Source organism: Anser brachyrhynchus (genome assembly GCF_964034855.1).
Source record: "Anser brachyrhynchus genome assembly, chromosome: 9".
NCBI lineage: Eukaryota > Metazoa > Chordata > Aves > Anseriformes > Anatidae > Anser > Anser brachyrhynchus.
In genome coordinates this window covers 24,961,228-24,979,463 of record NC_137703.1, presented here as the reverse complement: position 1 = coordinate 24,979,463, position 18,236 = coordinate 24,961,228, and the positions used below count along the sequence as shown (strand labels likewise).

Genomic DNA, 18,236 nt, shown 5'->3' with positions numbered 1-18,236 from the left:
CTTGCCTTAGAGGTGGTGTTATTGGCTATGGACTTGCTAGCTAAGGAGGAAAATGTATTAACCAAGACCTTTGTGCAGTGTTTTCTCATTTTACTTGCCACTAGGTACTTGATTGTATTTTATTCTATTAAATTTCTTCCCTATTCCTGCTCTCTTCAGGATCATCTCTTTGCTCAAGCAGAAGAATCTAATCCTCCTCAGCACTGGTGATACCATCCTTGCTTGCACCTGTTTATGAAGTCTGCTCATGAACACTGCTTCATGCGTTAGCCTCACTTCAGTTTAACAGAACTATTCCCAAGACTGAGGGCTGAGACACACCTCTCACAGTCTCTCTCCATTCTTGGATGCCTTTTGTAAGGTGACACAAGCTGGCTAAATGGGAAATCAATTTCTTACCTGTCTTCTAATATATACTATTCCCTTTTGCCTCTCAAATAATCTTTTCCCCATGAGACACCGTACCTCATATGTTTTGCTTAAACCTACGTAGATATTTGATCTGTTATTTTGACCTTGTCTAGCAAATCAGTTATCTTATCAAAGAAAGATACCAGTCTAGCCTGACACAATTTGCTTTTGTTGAAGCACATGGCATTTTATCCATTTTTCCATATAACTTCAAGTCCTTGATCACCCTTTTCTTTCACTGTTCAAGGACTTCACTTAGTACTGAGGTCAGACTAACATATCCATCCCTCAACCCAAAATACTTACAGTCCTATGTCCTTGATGGCTACCCTAGGTCATACAAAGCTGTACATACATATGTACAGTTGGACCTTAACTGTGGTGGTCAAATATTTTCCCTCAAAACTGTTTTCAACAGAAGAAGAAACTTTCAACTGAATAAAAACGTTCTTGGAAAATTCTGACTCTTCATTGAAGTGTTAGGCATCTAAAAAGAGAAACATTTCCATCTGAGAAATCAACTATATCTCTATTATAAACGTTAACTTGGTATCTCACAAGAATTGTAGTCTGATCAAAAAGAACTTCTCTCAATGTGCAATAGGCAAGAAATGCTATGCCAGAATTCAGAGTGTCACACTCAAGTACAAAAAAAATAATTAAGGAGTAAAGACATCTACTGCCTGTAATCAGGGTGGGGGGGCTAAAGCAGCAGAGGGAGCTGTTCTAATGGTGATAAGGTAGAAGATTATTAGCAATGCAGGCAAAAAAATATTTGTAATAAAGGTGTCATAGGTCTTGGATCATACCAATGCCAATGACCCAACAGGGATGGATGAAGGGAAATTGTCTCCTTAGGTGTTCCTTTGACTGAAGTGAAACTAAAGGAGAGAAAGCCTCGTTTAGCTCTGTCATGATACTGACACCAACAAGGCACCACTCTCCTACCCACTACTGCCATACTGTTAAGCCTTCTGGAAGAGGAGCTGATCTGTTTTCTGCAAACCATACCTAGTATTTCTCTTACATCTCACCAACCCCCCAGCAGATCCCCTGGGAGATCGACTGCCGTGGGCAGAGGCACTGGGAACACCCAGCCCCAACACAGCTCCCTTCCTTCTTTGCCCCTGTTTTCCTTGGCCCACATACTCCCAGCTGCTCTCTCTCAGGACTGGGTAGCACAGAACTGAAGAATGACGTTGAATGGAGAGAGGATTGTCCAAGCTAGGCAGAGTGATACAGGGCAGTGATACAGGGCCATGCACAAAGCCAGGATTATAGATACTACAACAACCTAGTAATTCTGATATTGTTTAGCATCAGGCATTTGGCATCACGATGCTCCTGAAGAATGATTCTAGTTAACACATAGCTTTAAGTCAGCTTCTGTGACAGCACTGAAGGCATCGTTTGTCTGGGACATCTATTGTTTGTGACAACTGCAGCAAAAACATTTGACTCTCTTAAAGTTGCCCATCACTAATCGCGTGCTGACTGGGACAGTGCTTTCCCTATGCACCACAAGTATCTTGCCACAGCATATTAATAACAGTTCTGCAGAGCTGGACACTGCTTTGAAGTGATGTCAACATCCATGAGATATTAGATACTGTAAAAAAATATCTCCAGATCACATGAGAGAATAGTTCACTCCTGTAATTGCTTTCATATATGTTGGAAGCAGAAGTTAAAAAAAATGATTTTAAATCTAATTCTCTTACACAGAGTCCTCAAGATGCCAAATGAGATAAGCATCCCCTGCATTATGTTGTTGACAAACTTCACGTCAATGATTATAACTGAGTACAAAGAAAATACAAATTTGTCAAGCTCATTCAAGACCTACAGGTTCACACACAACGATGATGAAATATTTATTCCACTGGTAGAGAACAAAGAGGAGCTTAGATGATGTGCTTGCACAGAATGTTACCAAGCTAAATGAAGCAGAGCTAGGAAGCTAGAAAGACAAGGATTAGCAAGTGGAGTCACACAGACATGATTTGGGACAACTAGGCACATAAGAGAGGAAGAAAATATAAAAAAAAATAAAATAAAATAAAGTGCTTAAAGATTAAATATTTCTCTGATACTAAGCCAACTATCTTTCCAGAAAGAATTCACTGAAGCAACCCCTTTATGATTTTTCTAGTGTCAAAGAACTTCTGAAGTGTTAAGTAATTAAATTCGTAAAGCACAAATTTTAGTCCACAAGGGGTCTTTACATTATCCAGTCTGACCTCTTAGACATCACAAATTTCATCCTGTACTGATCCCAGGAACCAGCTCAAGTATTACAGGTACCAGGAACATATCCATTTCTGATCAGAAGAAAATCAGCAGTTGAAAGTTTATTACTTCCCTTAGGAATGTTTTCTACTGGTTAGTTGCTGTTAAAACATGTTTTTTTTTTCCTTTTAGAACAGATTGAGTTTATCACCCTGCTTTAATTTACTGAAAAACATTCCGGTAACAGTTATTTTTTCATGTAATGATACTTAAGGAATACATTAAGTCACTATTTTAACTTCTCACTTAGTTTTAATATCTTTACGGCAGAATGAATGTTCTCTTTCTGATATCCTCTGAACCTTCTGAAGCCACTTACACCGGGCACGGTATTCCAGCACTGGTCTCTCTAGTGTTTTGTACAGAAGTATTGACACTACTTTTACTCACAACTCACTGTTCACATGCATTGCCTTTTTTTTTTTTTTTTTCCCCTTTTGGAGCTCATGAAAATCCTACAATCCACAATCACTGCAGGTACGTTTGGCCCTTCTTGCTAGTTTGTTTTCAGGATTGCAACTAAAGGAAATATATCCAAATGAGACCAGCTTACCAAGTAATCAAGGTGTGTTTACATAACTGCTCTGTCTTTATCATAATTTAATCTACATCATCCATCCACACACCATCACCACCAACAATGGTCAAGTTACTGAATATCACATTTTGTACCAAACACTGAGCACTTGAAAACACTCACCAATCCATAGCAGTTCTCTTCTGGCAATTACTGTTTCAAGTCTATCAACCAGCCAGTTCTTAATCAATTTAATGCATGTCTTATTGATACTTTAAAGAGCTAATTTTAATCATAGTGTCATTTCAAATCCCTTTCATAGTTTATTAAATGCAGATCATTTTTATCAATCAAACTTGTAATTTCATCCAAGGATAAAATTAGATTTGTCTAACAAGATCTATTTCCTGTATAAACCAATCTCTACAACCTTATGAGTAGGTTAAATGCAGCTATTGTCACCACATCACACTTAAATTCTTCCTTGAAAGCCACAGGAGAAAAGTTCTAAATACAGAGTCTAAAGCTGTCCATCTGCAAGGTCTACATTTACAGGTGATGGAGAAGTTTCTCGTACCAAACATGAGGGACTAAGAGGTTGTTTTAAAAATTTATATAATGCAACTTTAAATTATGATTCACAAAACCTGGGCAGGTCCTTTTGTTTTTAATATGTAATTTTTGAACAACTTGCAGTATTAGGCCTGTTTTATACTTAGCCCCCAGATTCCACAGTAAGGAGGTTGAAGGTAAGTGTTGTCTAGTTTAAAATCATTTCTTTAAAGTTTAGGTGTCTAGTGCAAAAACAAGTTGCAGACAAAGCCAAGTGCATTTATTTGAGCCTTTCTTTCCTATTTTTCATTTTTTCCTAGAAGAATTTGACCTTTCAGCCAGCTCATTTCCTGCTAGAGTACTGCCAGCTCTATATCTTTTCAGACAATACCTTGATGCCAACCTTTTCTATACTGCAACCTTATGTAAAATACATTAACTGTTCAAAAATATGACTACTGCTAAGACATCCAGTGAGCTTAGCAGTATATTTTAAGTTCCCAAGTTTGTTTGTTTGGTTTTTTGTTTGTTTGTTTTTACAATTCTCTTCTTTTTTCTTGGAAAAAGTACCATCCTGGATTCTGCCTTAAAAAATAAAGTTTATAATCTTCCTAACAAATAATTGGTGACCTTCAGTTAGGATTAACAAGAAAATCTCATATATACGGTACTCCATATCAATATATATATATCAAGACACTACTTACAGACATATCAAGATATACAAATCTAGTTATATCAAGATACATATAGATATAAAAAATAAAATAATGCCAGAGTGCTGCAAAGTCTTGCCGATCAAGGTGTCGGTGGCATTATTGAATGCTTCAGTTCAACAGGGGCTTGGAGAACTATGCGACTTACGTCACGCTTTGGCATGCCAAAAGCTTCTTTTTCTTTTTTTATGGCAAAGCTCTAGCCAAGAGTAGAATTATAGTAGTTCAACATGGGTAATTCTGTCCTTAGACCACACATACATGCAACACTGCCTCAGTTAGGAAGGTAAATCAAACTAACCTACGTTTTTATCAGATTTTCACTTCCAAACACCCTACAGGACTCCTACAGCTCACACGGAGTGAGTCTGGTCTTTGCCTTAGTTCATATGGAGAGCTGTAGGCACACTGTACCTCCTGAGCTATTCACACTGAGAAATGCACTTCCAGACAAGACTTCAGTTCTTTGCTTGATCTTCTGTCTTCTGCACTAGAGCACTCACGTTTTCACCGAATTAGCTCAAACCATACCATTCGTAACAGAAGGTCAGTTATTTATAGGGCCAGACTATCCATGCTCTCACAGGCTTAGAAATCATTTTGATATCAGCCAGGTCTTAGCAATCACAGACACTCTTAGGAACATAAGCAAGCAAGGCTGCTAACATAATTAATTCCTGAAAGACGAAGCCCCAGAAGAGACAGGGCCATCTTTAGCCTCCTTTCCACAGCAGAGAAATGGAACCATACCAGGGGGAGGAAGAACCTGGAGAAGCCAAGTGCCTTCAAAGAGACCAAATCCCTTCTTACATTGACAGGGGTGAAAAGAGATCAATGTACTTAACTATCTAAATGCCATCATCCAGCCAAACTTTCATCAAGAGCCAAAAAAAACAATTCTAAAGTTAACTGAATTATCCCAAGTCATGCCTCTCAAAAAGAAAAAAAAATAGAAAAAAGACTAGATAGGTATTTTTGAGGGGGGACAACTGTTAGGAAAGAAAAACTGAGCATGAGTTCTCAAAGAGCTAGGCTTTTTGAATATCATCTAGGTCTAAATCCATTAAGATATTAAGGCATTTGGAAATGACCCATTAGAGTGAAATCAATCAGCAAGCAGTTTTGAAATCAGATCTGGATTAGGAGTTGAGCACAGGAGTTCTGTCATAGAGGGGAAAAAAAAAAAAGAGCAGTGATCTCTGTGAATGTTTCTTAAACAAATCACATTCCCAGAACAGCCACGCTTGTTCATGCAGCATATAGCTGCCTTTTGTATTACGAGCCACTCATGACTGAAAACCTAATAGCTGACCTCTCCATCTGTAATGAAACACTGAGAATGAGAAAGCCTCATGCTCATTCATGCTATGCTGTACTTTTCCCCTTCTCTATTATTGTCTGTGTTTGGGTCAGTGCCAGGGTTGGTACATGTGCACAGTGTATTGCACCAATAAACAGAAGGGAAAGATGCCAAATTAAAAGAAAAATATCTTTCATAATCTGTCTCTGGAACCTTTCACTGGAAATGTAATGATCTGTGAGCCGTGAGGTAGGCAAGTTTTAAGAAACTGACTTAACCTCTCTGAAACTGGTGCCTAATACCTGCAACAACTCTATTAACACATCAGTTATCCATTAAAAAGGATTACAAAAGCATTTAACAACCTTTAGCCAAATACAGCAATGACATTACAAGGATGCAGATTTCCTCCTACTGTGGCAGGAGCATGTACCATCATGCTGATGTTCCAGCACCAGACAGAAAAAATAAACTCCTCCAAGTACTCCTTGTAGGGTGTAGAGCAAAAAGGGGACAATTTCCTTGCCTTTCAAGAGGCCTAAGGTCTGGTACCCTCTATTTTCTTGGTTTGCACAGCAATAAGTGTTACAGTATCCAGATCACACATCCCTTTATCACAGGGTCCATGATTTCTTCAAACAATTGCTACAAATTGAATACCTGCTATAAAACTATAGGTCAGGTTTGCCTGAAAGTGAGTGCCTTTTCATTTCACTACATCTCCACGTTCCTTTAAAAATGTGGAAAAATAGTAGAAAGGCTTATAAATTCTCATTGCAGTTTCTTATCTGGAATATCACATCTTTGCAAAACTATGTTTTGCTTCATTCAAGCAAAAGTCATCCAGTTTTCCCAACTTTGTCCAGATACATTTGCAACCAGACCACAGAAAGTCACTCGTCACACTAAAAATCCATCTTGATTTTTCCCCTTGCATCTCAAAGTCCCCCCATCACAGCACACTGTTCCCAGTGACCGTCCTGTTCTGTACCTTTCACAGTCTCCCAGGAAGCTCTTTTCTGCAAAGACAGATATTAAGAGTTTGGTCATCCCCACTCCAGACTAGTCTGCTAATCTAATAGGAGCTGTGAGATCACCTATTCCAACCAGAAATATAGTGACAGTTTTTCTATTTGTTTTTATATTTCAATCAACTTCCCTGCCGATCAAAAGGCAGTACGAGTTCTTGTAACATGGATCCCCTGTACTGTTATTGTAATCTGCCACTATTCCTAAACAAAATATTTCCTTTTACCTATTTAGAATTTTAAGCTGTAAAATTAGGATAAATACCTCGAATTTGTTTTGCTCCAAGCAGTATAAACATTGCTATTATCCTATTGTCCTTTGTTCAGTACACATCTTTCTGTTGCTAGGATCTCTACCATAACTCATTACCCTCAATTGTTCTTTGTTGCAATATTCCCATACCTCTTCAGGAATGTTATGTCATGAGCATTCTCTATCTGGTCTTTCTCTATTTTAAAATATATTTTCAAGAGCAAAGATCTGACTTGCCAGAAGGCTGCTTTATTTGGGTTATAGTGAAGCTTATTCCCATGCAGTGTCTTTCCTTCCTCAAACACTGACCCCTCCACTTCTTAATGTGCTTTTTTTTTTTTTTTAACAAACCCATTAGAGACTTCCAACTTCATCCAGCTAGCTAATTGCACACATAACATGGGTTGCACATTGGAAAGAGCTACAAAAGAATCTGCAGGCATAATCTCCATACCAATCTGCTCATAGGACTAGAGATTCTCAGAGGATATATTAAACTAAACAAGCTTCCTATTAACAAGGCTTTACAGAGGCTATCCTGCTCTCAGCAGCTCAGTGAGATTAAAAGACTCTTTTTTTTTTGGCACTCCCAGCATCTCTCTTAGTCACTACCTAACTGTCCATAAGCACAATATGTTACACTAGAAAGCAGAGCGCTATTCCAAGAAAAGTCTTAAAACATACCCTGATCTTGTTACATGGGCTTTGAATCTGCTTCATTATCTGGAACAAGTCTTTTTTCCCACAAGTGTATAAATGAGCAATATCATCATTTTGTGAATGCATCATACGTAATTCTCTGCTGTCAGCTTTGCCATGGGCTTCACTCAGCATGTCACCTTGGTGCTCTGCTTTCATATTTAGTAGGGATACACACATCTCTGATCACAGGGCTTTTTATAGATTCATATTGGGCCAAGAGAATAGCTCTCCAGTCTATCGTTCACTACTGTACCAAAACAGCCTTCTAAAAACTTCCAGAATTCTCATTTTCTTTGGAGTGACCATTTTCTTCCCTCCCAGGATGTTACCCATCTCCTTATTTACTCTTCTTTACTCCACAAGCTTCTGACAGAGAAAAAGATCCTGTTTGTTTGTTTACACACCCCATTTTTTTCTTTCTAAAAACTGCAATGAATCAGCACTTTCATTTGTTTTTGCTAACATGTAGATGTACATGTTTTTGTACATGTACATGTTTTGCTAACGTGTACAAAAACACAATCAAGTATCAGAATATAAGATGCACTGTTCCTGTAAGCCTTTCTCCACATTTATAGCTCATTGTTCAAAACTGTTCAAGAAAAGTGTTTTTTTAAATGATTTTCTCATACGGGGGTTCATATTTCCATCTCAAGTTGCACCTTTGTAACTGGGATCATTCTCTGATTCTTGGCAAAGCAGAAGCCGGAGATTTATCAAAAACTGTCTCCACAGGCCTGTGAACCATTTTAACTGCAATTGTACAGCTATATCTATAGTGATGAAATACCCAACTTCCTGAAAAAATGCCAAATAATTTTTTTTCCTATTCGAGCACAAGTTTGGTGCACTCACTTCAGCTCTCAATCCACGTCACCAGAAGCCTTTAGCAAGCATATTACTCTAGCTGCTGTTTGCAAAGTTCTGGCTGCCATTGTACAGCTTTGTTTTCACTGCAGTATTTTAGTTTGAGCTGAATGACACCAGTCACGTTTGGAAAGTATCGTTCACAGGACTCTCCTGCTAGCCGTTCCCACTTCCACCAGCCTCCCGGCTCCCCAGCTCTCCTCTCCCAGGGCAGAAGCACCACAGTCAGCGCTATCCCCAGTACCAATCTTAGTAGACATGGGTTCATTGTACCCGATATAACTTCTTGGTGAGAGGTTTTTAAAAGCTTTATAGCTTCCACTGTATTCGGATCAGATCTTTCTCTAAGATGTGATTGAAGTAACTCACTTGATTAAACTTCACTTGATAAACTTCAGCAGTCATTGGTCCCAGCCAGCATGGGTTTGTGAAGGGTAGGTCCTGCCTAACTAACCTGATTTCCTTTTATGATAAGAACACCCGTATGATGGACCAAGGGAAACCAGCTGATGTGATTTTTTTGGACTTCAGCAAGGCTTTTGACACGGTTTCCCATAGGATCCTACTGGACAAAATGTCCACCATACAGCTAAATAAAAACATCATACGATGGGTGAGCAATTGGCTAACAGGCAGGGCCCAAAGGGTTATGGTAAATGGGGCTGCGTCAGGCTGGCGGGCGGTCACCAGCGGGGTCCCTCAAGGCTCCATTTTAGGGCCGGTACTTTTCAATATTTTTATAAACGATCTGGATATAGGAATAGAAGGTATTTTGAGCAAGTTTGCTGATGACACCAAACTTGGAGGAGTTGTGGACTCGAATGAGGGTGGAAAGGCCTTGCAGAGGGATCTGGATAGGTTGGAGAGCTGGGCGATCACCAACCGCATGAAGTTCAATAAGAGCAAGTGCCGGGTCCTGCACCTGGGACGGGGAAATCCTGGCTGCACATACAGACTGGGCGATGAGATGCCGGAGAGCAGCCTAGAAGAGAGGGATCTGGGGGCCGTGGTAGACAGCAAGTTGAATATGAGCCAGCAGTGTGCCCTGGCGGCCAGGAGGGCCAACCGTGTCCTGGGGTGCATCAAGCACGGCATCGCTAGTAGGTCAAGGGAGGTGATTGCCCCGCTCTACTCTGCGCTGGTGCGGCCTCACCTCGAGTACTGTGTGCAGTTCTGGGCACCACAGTATAAAAAGGACATGAAACTGTTGGAGAGTGTCCAGAGGAGGGCTACGAAGATGGTGAAAGGCCTGGAGGGGAAGGAACGGCTGAGGTCACTGGGCCTGTTCAGCCTGGAGAAGAGGAGGCTGAGGGGAGACCTCATCACAGTCTACAACTTCCTCGTAAGGGGGTGTCGAGAGGCAGGAGACCTTTTCTCCATTAACACCAGTGACAGGACCCGCGGGAACGGGGTTAAGCTGAGGCAGGGGAAATTTAGGCTTGACATCAGGAGGGGGTTCTTCACAGAGAGGGTGGTTGCACACTGGAACAGGCTCCCCAGGGAAGTGGTCACTGCACCGAGCCTGTCTGAATTTAAGAAGAGATTGGACTGTGCACTTAGTCACATGGTCTAAACTTTTGGGTAGACCTGTGCGGTGTCAAGAGTTGGACTTGATGATCCTTAAGGGTCCCTTCCAACTCAGGATATTCTATGATTCTATGATTCTATGATTCACTGTTTAATCTGGGGATTTACTGTCCCTGCATCTTGCAATTGATTAGATCGGTGGGACCACCAGTATTAGATGGTTGTTAGCAGTATCTGTGAACGCTGCCAGTCCTCATTCTTTACACATCTATTTTCTGGATTACTTCTTGAGCAGATGGTGATGACAAAGATGCCCACATGAAACAGTCTTCCACAGAGTGCAGAAATCCCTGCTAACTTGCTTGCTCTTCTGCAGCCATTTCCTCTGCCAATACCAGGCCTGCAGCACCTTATTACAATGGACATACTTTATGTGAAGAGCTTGAAAGTGATCTCATCTGAGGCAGCTGGCATCAGTCTTTTTAAGGCCTTAAGGGTCTACGCATTCCCAGGTCACACCACTGTTCATCTTTTCTAACGATACAGTTTAGCTTACCCAAGCCAATGACACCTCCAACTTTGTAACCACACTGAAAGTGTACCACTATCAGAAGCTCCTTTTCTGCATGGTGAATTACTGCACACAGCACACATTCTGTTACCAAGCTATGGGTATGCAAGTTTTTAAAGCATCCTGAGATTTTCCATGCCTTCAAATATGCCAGGATTTATTTATTTAATATTTTGAGGTGAAATATTTTTCTGTGAATACCATTGTCATTTAGGTTTTCCCAAACTTAATGATTTTGAAGTCTTGACTTCTGCTTCTGGCTTTGACATTAAATTTATTTCAGAAATCTGTATTGCACCTTTGTTCTTCTAATATGCATACACTGCTTTTAATACATTATTTCCTAATTAAAAACAAAAGGATGCCTTTCAAACCCTCTTAGTTTCTCTGGTATCGAGGATGTTGTGTTTGGTTTCATGTATTTTGCCTCAGGATTTTTAATTTCCTAAAACCTGAAGAGAGATTCATTTCATCAAACTTCAGACACCTAATTATTAGCCATTTAAGTCTCATCTATTAGTTCAGATTTTTATAGTCAAAAAAGGGAAAGAAACTCATCCTAGCTGCAATTCTTTCCAATTAACTTAGGCGCTGCAGGATAAGACTGCCTTGGGATTTGCCCATTGCTCTTTATTGATGAAAATGTAAGATGGATAGATTAGTTTTCTTTCAAATATCCTGCTATTAGGTGTCTGATGATGGGGGACATGGAACCTACCAATGATGCCAGTTTTGAATCACTTTTTTTTTTTTTGTGAAAAGTCACACTGATGTTATTAATACCTTTTTTTATCCTGCACTGTAGCCAGGAAGATACCTTTTTATCTTACGGTTCCTAACTTTTTTCTTGGAGACATTTACCATTGTATGCAGCTCTGAGAACACAAAGCAATTTGCTTTCATACATTTGCCTTAATAATGAACATTTCCTTTGCATCCCCCTATGCAATATCCTGCTGAAAGCTACCCTCTGTAACTTCACTGTATACTTTTCCACAATGAATTATGTGATTGATGTCACTAGCACAGCACAGACTTAACTCTGTTGGGTATGTAGCTGACTCCCATGCAGACCCATTGGGGAGGGCTGTTGTTTTTTTTTAATTTGGTTGTATTTTGATCAGGAGGGTTATTGCTAGATAGATGGTTATGTCCTTGTTTTTGTTATGCAGCTAACATGAGGGAGGTTTTTTGTTCTTCTCTTTAGTTACCTCAGTCTGCATCCTCTTTCTATAGTTAATTTGCCTGACATTAGTGCCTGTTCACATATTCCTGTTGAGTCTTATATGAGTAACATTCTGTCCTTCCACGTGCCCTATCCTGTTTCCAGGATACCCACATATCAATTATATAAGCAAGCCTCCATTTATGTCTCGGATTTTTCTTGCTTGGAGGTGTTAATTTGGAATATAATAGGCTTCAAATAACTTGAGTAAGATGCCTGAATTTTCCTCTCCTCTTCAGTGAGCTCAACACAAGAAACCCATGGTGTGCAAGTATCCCAGACATTTTACTCAGTGCATACTAGAGAACAAGCTACTTCCCAGTCTGCAGCTGCTTATCTATAGAAAGACCCAGCTAAGATCAGTTCAGCTAACTGCTTCCACTTTGCACATATCTCTACAGTGATTCCAAACCTGAAAGCTTCAAACCTTTAGCCATATTCTGCATCAAAGCCAGAGTTCATTCTTTGGGTCTGACACTACATCTCGTTCTGGAACTTTACGGTCAGACAGTTTTCTGTGAGGATGCATTAAACTAGTTTTTACTACCCTTGATTTTCACCCACTCTCACTGCTCTCATACATGACAGAGAGAATGGATCTAGAAATCATTCAAATATACCCAATAATTTAAGCTTCGCAGGACTACGGTACAATTCCATTTATCCTGAGTTGTTTAGTATTTCAAATTAAAACAGCAGTGGGATTTAGGGAGAGGATTTAAAAAAAAAAAAAAAAGTCAAAGAACCAGAGCACTATTCACCAATATCAAAGATAAATTCCAATATCACTTATGCTGGATTTAGTCACTTCTCAGCTTTCTCCACAATGCAGATCAGGTTATCTTTGGACGTTAAATCACTGTAGATCTCATGCTCTTTTCAAAAAGATACTTGTTATTCTAATGATTAAATCCTATATAATCATGCCCTGCCTTTTTCAACTGCTGTACACTGATAGCTCTCCATCCTCAGAAGAAAATCCCCTGGTATGTGAGCAAAGACCATTCTCCCTTACACAAGTTCCCCCTTAATCTGCTGGGCATGCATTTAAGACTTAGAGATGTCTCTGTGCCTCACCAGCTCAGTCACACGCACAAGCTGTTGTATGAAGATTACCAAATAATCTCGGTCAGCTATTAACAGCAGTTAGCCATGTACAAAATTTTTGCAGGTAATCTAAAGTTCAGTGGTTTTCCTGCTGCTACTCAAGCATGACCAAAACAGGAGTGTTTGCTCTTTAAGGCTATGACACAGCTAGTATCAAAATCACTCTTGAAAACTGCAGCTCTCCAAGGACCAAGATATCATTTGTCCTTACTGTGAAAAACATGGAATGAACAGAAATTATATATTTTCTGAGTTATCTTTCTTATATACATTTCTTCATAAATATAAAAATGAGAAATAACAAAAACTCATGACAGAACTAATTTACAAACTCCAATTTAAGTAGAAGTATTCACAAAATAAAAGCCACGATCCCCAAGAATCTTTAAAAGAGTTGCACAAAAGAAAGATTCTGGGTGTGGCAACATTCGCCTCTAGAGACATATGTGCACAGAAGAAAAGTAACACTAGGCAATGGAATATTTAAGGACATAGTTTTAACAAGCATGTACTTGTGATACAGTTTACCTGCTATAAGAAAGTAACCCCTGGAAAAATCACCAGATGTAATTTTGACTAGTATCACAAGAATTGCTGTACTTTGGGGCTTTTTAATACTAAATATTGTAGTATGAAAGTATTGGCCTTTGGGGAGGATGGAATTACCTTGAATTACAGAACCACCATTATGCAATGAAATAAAAGGTAAAAAAACATACCTTCTGAGCCTAATGCAGTGTTTTATAGAGCTAAAGCTGAGCTGCCACATGTATTTAAGAACTGTGGCCACCTCTCCTGCCCATGGGATTTTGCTTTTTTCTTCTTCAAACTATATATAAATTAGTTTTCTCTCAAAAGCTCCAGTCAAGCATGCAGAAAGTGAGGGCACAGTAGTTACTATTACATATTTAACAAAACCATCACAGGTAGAAGAGAAATGTGACCCTCAAGCAAAAGAAAAATGTAAGTCCTAGAGCCAGAACAGACGCGTTTCCACCATAATATTTTTCCCTCTTTGAATATGCTAATGCCATTAAGTCAAAAAGATAGCCATTTACCAACAGTCTCAAAAATTTGACAGAACGCATGAATTTAACAGAAGTGTAGTCATTTGAAACTTACTAACCAAAAGAAATTGAGATTCTATTTTTTCCCCATTCTGACATGAATCAAAAGCTTTGAAAACTCCAAATTTTCTGCGTAATGGAAATCCTAAATGTATGGTTACTGGTATTAGCATTTGCCATCAGGATTACCTGATCTCTCTCATTTGAAGGTTTTGTTTAAAAAATTACAGGTAATCTGAGCCATTTAATAGATGGGAGGAAAAATTCTGTAATAAGCATTTGTTTCAGGCAGACAGAGGGAATAAAAATCAAGCAATTCCAAATTTTCCCCCTTAAAAGTCCTGAAGAGATTATTTTGAAGTGATCTATACTTAGCAGAAAAAACTCAAATCCTATCCTGGTGATTTGAAAGCCCAGCATAAACAAGATCCCATTGTGAAAATTTCGTTAAAAAGTTTGCTATTCATACCCTCAAGCTTATTCAATCTTGAGAGCAAAACTCTGAAGATCTTGTTTTTGAGTATGCTGCATCCTCCAACAGCCCATTTGACTTGTTCAGCCTCACCAGCCCTAGCAAACCACCCATCTGCATTCAGGCTACATTGGCCAGACGTGTTATCTACCTCTAGATGAGACCCTTCATGAGGAAGTCTCATGATTTAAAGTGAGAAAGACAGAAGCTGAACCAGGGAGGAGTAAACACTGATTTAGATGCTGAGTCTGATAGCAGTACAAAAGAGATGAACTATGCCTGGTCAGCAGCGACTGCAGAATGGAACTGCCAAAGCAGTTGCCAGGATGTTCAAATGGCAATAAGGGGACCCAGGCTAAAGATCTGTGGATACGTGAATGGAGAGCAGAAGCTTGGAGATATGGGGATTCAATGGGAAATTTAGCATTCTATTTCAAAAGTGAAGGCATGCTACACACCAGCACTGTATACAAATTTATATGCCATAAATACACATACACAAACATCTCGAGCTCAGTTTCCCAGCTTACAAGATACCACCGCTCCAATAATAACATTCTTTAACACAGTATATTTACTGTATGGTATCTGAGACATGCAGGTAGCCTGTTATGCCCATAGAGGACTGAAATGCAAGTCAGAGTGGGTTGACTGATATATCTTCCTGCTATCTTTTCCCCATCCCTGAATTTGGAAGGCATAGATTTGGTTAGGCAGTTATATCTGAGTTCTGCTAAGTTCTACACTTAGTTTCTTCCAATTTGTAAAGCTGCCTTAGTGCAAAATTCATCTTTTTCTATTACTGTATTTAAATTATTTCTCCCTGGAGATGTAATCAGACCAGCTGGAATGTGATAAGATTTTTTTGCCAGCCTTAAAATGCTGTAGACCCATGTCTGATATATTTTTGAAATGCCAGCATTACACAAGGATTAGAATTCCCCTTTCATGCTGCACTGAACAACGTGATTATGTCTGCAATACTATAAAGCAACTGTGTCAACAATAAAGAAGAAATATTTATGGCACAGGTCATTAAAACCATGAAAAATAGGCCCATGCAAGTGAAGTTCTTAGTGGGCTGAATAATTACTAGTTAACTAAGGAACAAAGCAGTAAATTTATTACAGGTTTAGAAGCATTACAATAAAGTGAAGTCAGTCTTCTCATACTTGAACTGCATCAGAAGAGACTACAAAGCAAAAACATTGACAATTCACAACAAATGCAGAAAAGGAAGGGAACTTAGAGGATGCATTGAAGCCCAAAATAAAGTCTTCACTCATTTTAAAAGCCATCAAAGTACATGCATAGCAACTAAATAGTTAAACACATCAGACACTAGAAGTTCATCCAAAAAGGTGTGGTGGCTCAAAAAATTGGGGCGGGGGGGCGGGGGGGGGAGTAGAATAGAATTCCCTCCACTGAAGACTTCTGTGCCAACCAAGTAGTCTGCCCATTTCAGCATGATGGTGCTGGGCTACATGGAAGCATGCGTGCCATCCGTACATAACATAGGAGGTAAAGAGAACACACATTTCACTGAGGGCTATAAAGCTTATAATAAAGTTATAAGACTGTTTACACATGAGATCCAAGAGATTGGATTAAGGAGGTAGTGTAGAGGAATATTCATTCTCAGTTACTTATTCTAGAAGGAATAATAGAAAACAGAATAATCAAATTTAACTTCCATTACAAACCTCTGTTTTTCATGCTGGGTCTGACAAGTCAGTTCAAACTATTCAAGTTTGTAATAAGAAAGCCAGTATTAAGAAAGATTAAAAACATAGAATTAGGCTCCTACTTCCATTTTGCCTTTTCTAAGCACTTCAGAAAACTCAAATTGATAGCTTCTATACATTGCTTTTTAATAATAGTTCTCAACTACTTGGCACTTTGAAGGTTTTTTCCCTGGAGGTTTCCAATAAGATTGGATCAGGAAAGATTTCAGTTAGTTTTGCTCCTACAGAAGTAGAACCTAAACTTTCCCTACATAATTTGATCATGAGATTCCCACCTTGGTCAATTCCACTGGACCAATTTAATCAGATTTTAATATAGTCTTAAAATCTTTTTTGAAGTGGACTCGTTCATTTTTTCACATGAGCTCAGCATACTATCTTGGATGAAGGAATTGCATGGTCTTCTAACAGATACCATTTAATTTTAAAAAATTCCACACAAAAAATACACATAGCAAAAACAGATTACAGAACTTGTGTGTCAGTAGCACAGAGCTGAGCAGATTATCTAGCCTTTCAATCTGTAACTGAGAGCATAAAGGGTGTTTTACATGACAGTTTCTTCAGCAGACAGAGTTTGTACAGAGCGTGTGGAGCAGTGATGTCAGAGGGTTATGAAAGAAAAGGTGGTACTGGCAGGGCTAGGTTGAAGACGTACTGCTACTTACTCAGTATTTCTGCAATGTTGCTGCAGAGCTCAAGTCACCAGATTTGCATTTGTTACTCTCCTCTTTAAGGAGGGGGAGAGAGAGCTGGGGCAGGGGGGAGAATAAAGAGGGTCAACAGTCAATAAAGCAAGTTTTCCCTGGCAGCACAAATAGCTGACAGACCTGCTTCCCAGAGAACACCAAAAATTACTTTGCGAGTAGCAGAGGAGATAAGTCAACTTGCAGGACTCTTGGAAGAGCTATTATTGACAGATACAAAGATGATATAATTGCTTAAGATGAGTAGGTTTTTCTTTTATCTCAATAAAGCCATTTTGGATGAAAAGACAGGAAAGATAGGCGTGAGACAATAGCATAGAGCCTGTTCTTAACTCATTTACATAATTTTATATAAAGGAGCATTGATGTATAAAGTGTAAGATGTGTTGAATGCTGAGAATAGGGTATTACCAAGAATTTACATACACTCCCAGAAATAAAGACACTTTACATTTGAAATTTTTTATTTGAAATATACTTCGCTGATTGAAGAAATGCATTGATCTTACAAAAGTTTGAGTATACGTTTAAGAAAATGTTTACTATTATTCTTACACAACCAGCTGATACAGTTGCATCTTAAAGCGTTTCCTGTTATAATTGCATAAGAGATCACTCTTACAGCAACCAGCAGATGAGAACAGCAAACAGCATAATCTACTGTGTATTTCTTCTCTTTGAATTCCTTCTCCACTTCTGTATCCTGTGACATACCCTTCAGCCATTCTGGTACCTTTCAGGACAGGCTATGATCACCAGGTCATCCTAACTAATGAAAGGTGAACCAACACAGTAACGGGTTAGCAAAGAAGTGTTTGCTTTGTTTCCATTCCATTAGAGAATTACTTTAAGCTTTGAAATGAAGTTTCCTTGCATGATACAGAAGCATCTTAGTATCAATAACCAATATGGGAGATATTCTTTAACGAACTTCACAGATACCTAAAACCTATTTTAACCCATGCTGGTCCACCTCTCACAACGACGTTACCCGAATGGTGTAATCCTGTTGCCAGACTTCTGACCAGCCCCAGTGCATACGGAGTAAGTACCTAGCTTAGTTAACGGTATTTTAGGAGTAACCCAAAACCCACTGTACTCAATGAAACACCTTGATAAAAGCCCTTTTCCAAAGCCTCTTATTTTCAACGATAAGCATTATATGGATTTCTTCAGGATT

General features: G+C 39.1%; 1 protein-coding gene across 7 annotated transcripts in view; it reads left to right on the top strand.

The window, feature by feature from the left end:
• The window catches only part of SLC9A9 (solute carrier family 9 member A9), a 236,140-nt gene that overhangs the window by 200,127 nt on the left and 17,777 nt on the right, over window positions 1-18,236 (top strand). For 5 of the 7 annotated variants that reach the window (XR_013955266.1, XR_013955267.1, XM_080605349.1 and 2 more), the window contains one exon: window positions 17,995-18,100. The exons of the other annotated variants lie outside the window; for them this stretch is intronic. Coding sequence is in view for 3 of the 5 variants with exons in the window: in XM_080605349.1 (XP_080461475.1) it covers window positions 17,995-18,100 (106 nt within the window). In the remaining 2 variants the exon portion in view is untranslated. The remainder of the gene's footprint in view (window positions 1-17,994; window positions 18,101-18,236) is intronic. 7 annotated transcript variants of the gene reach the window in all.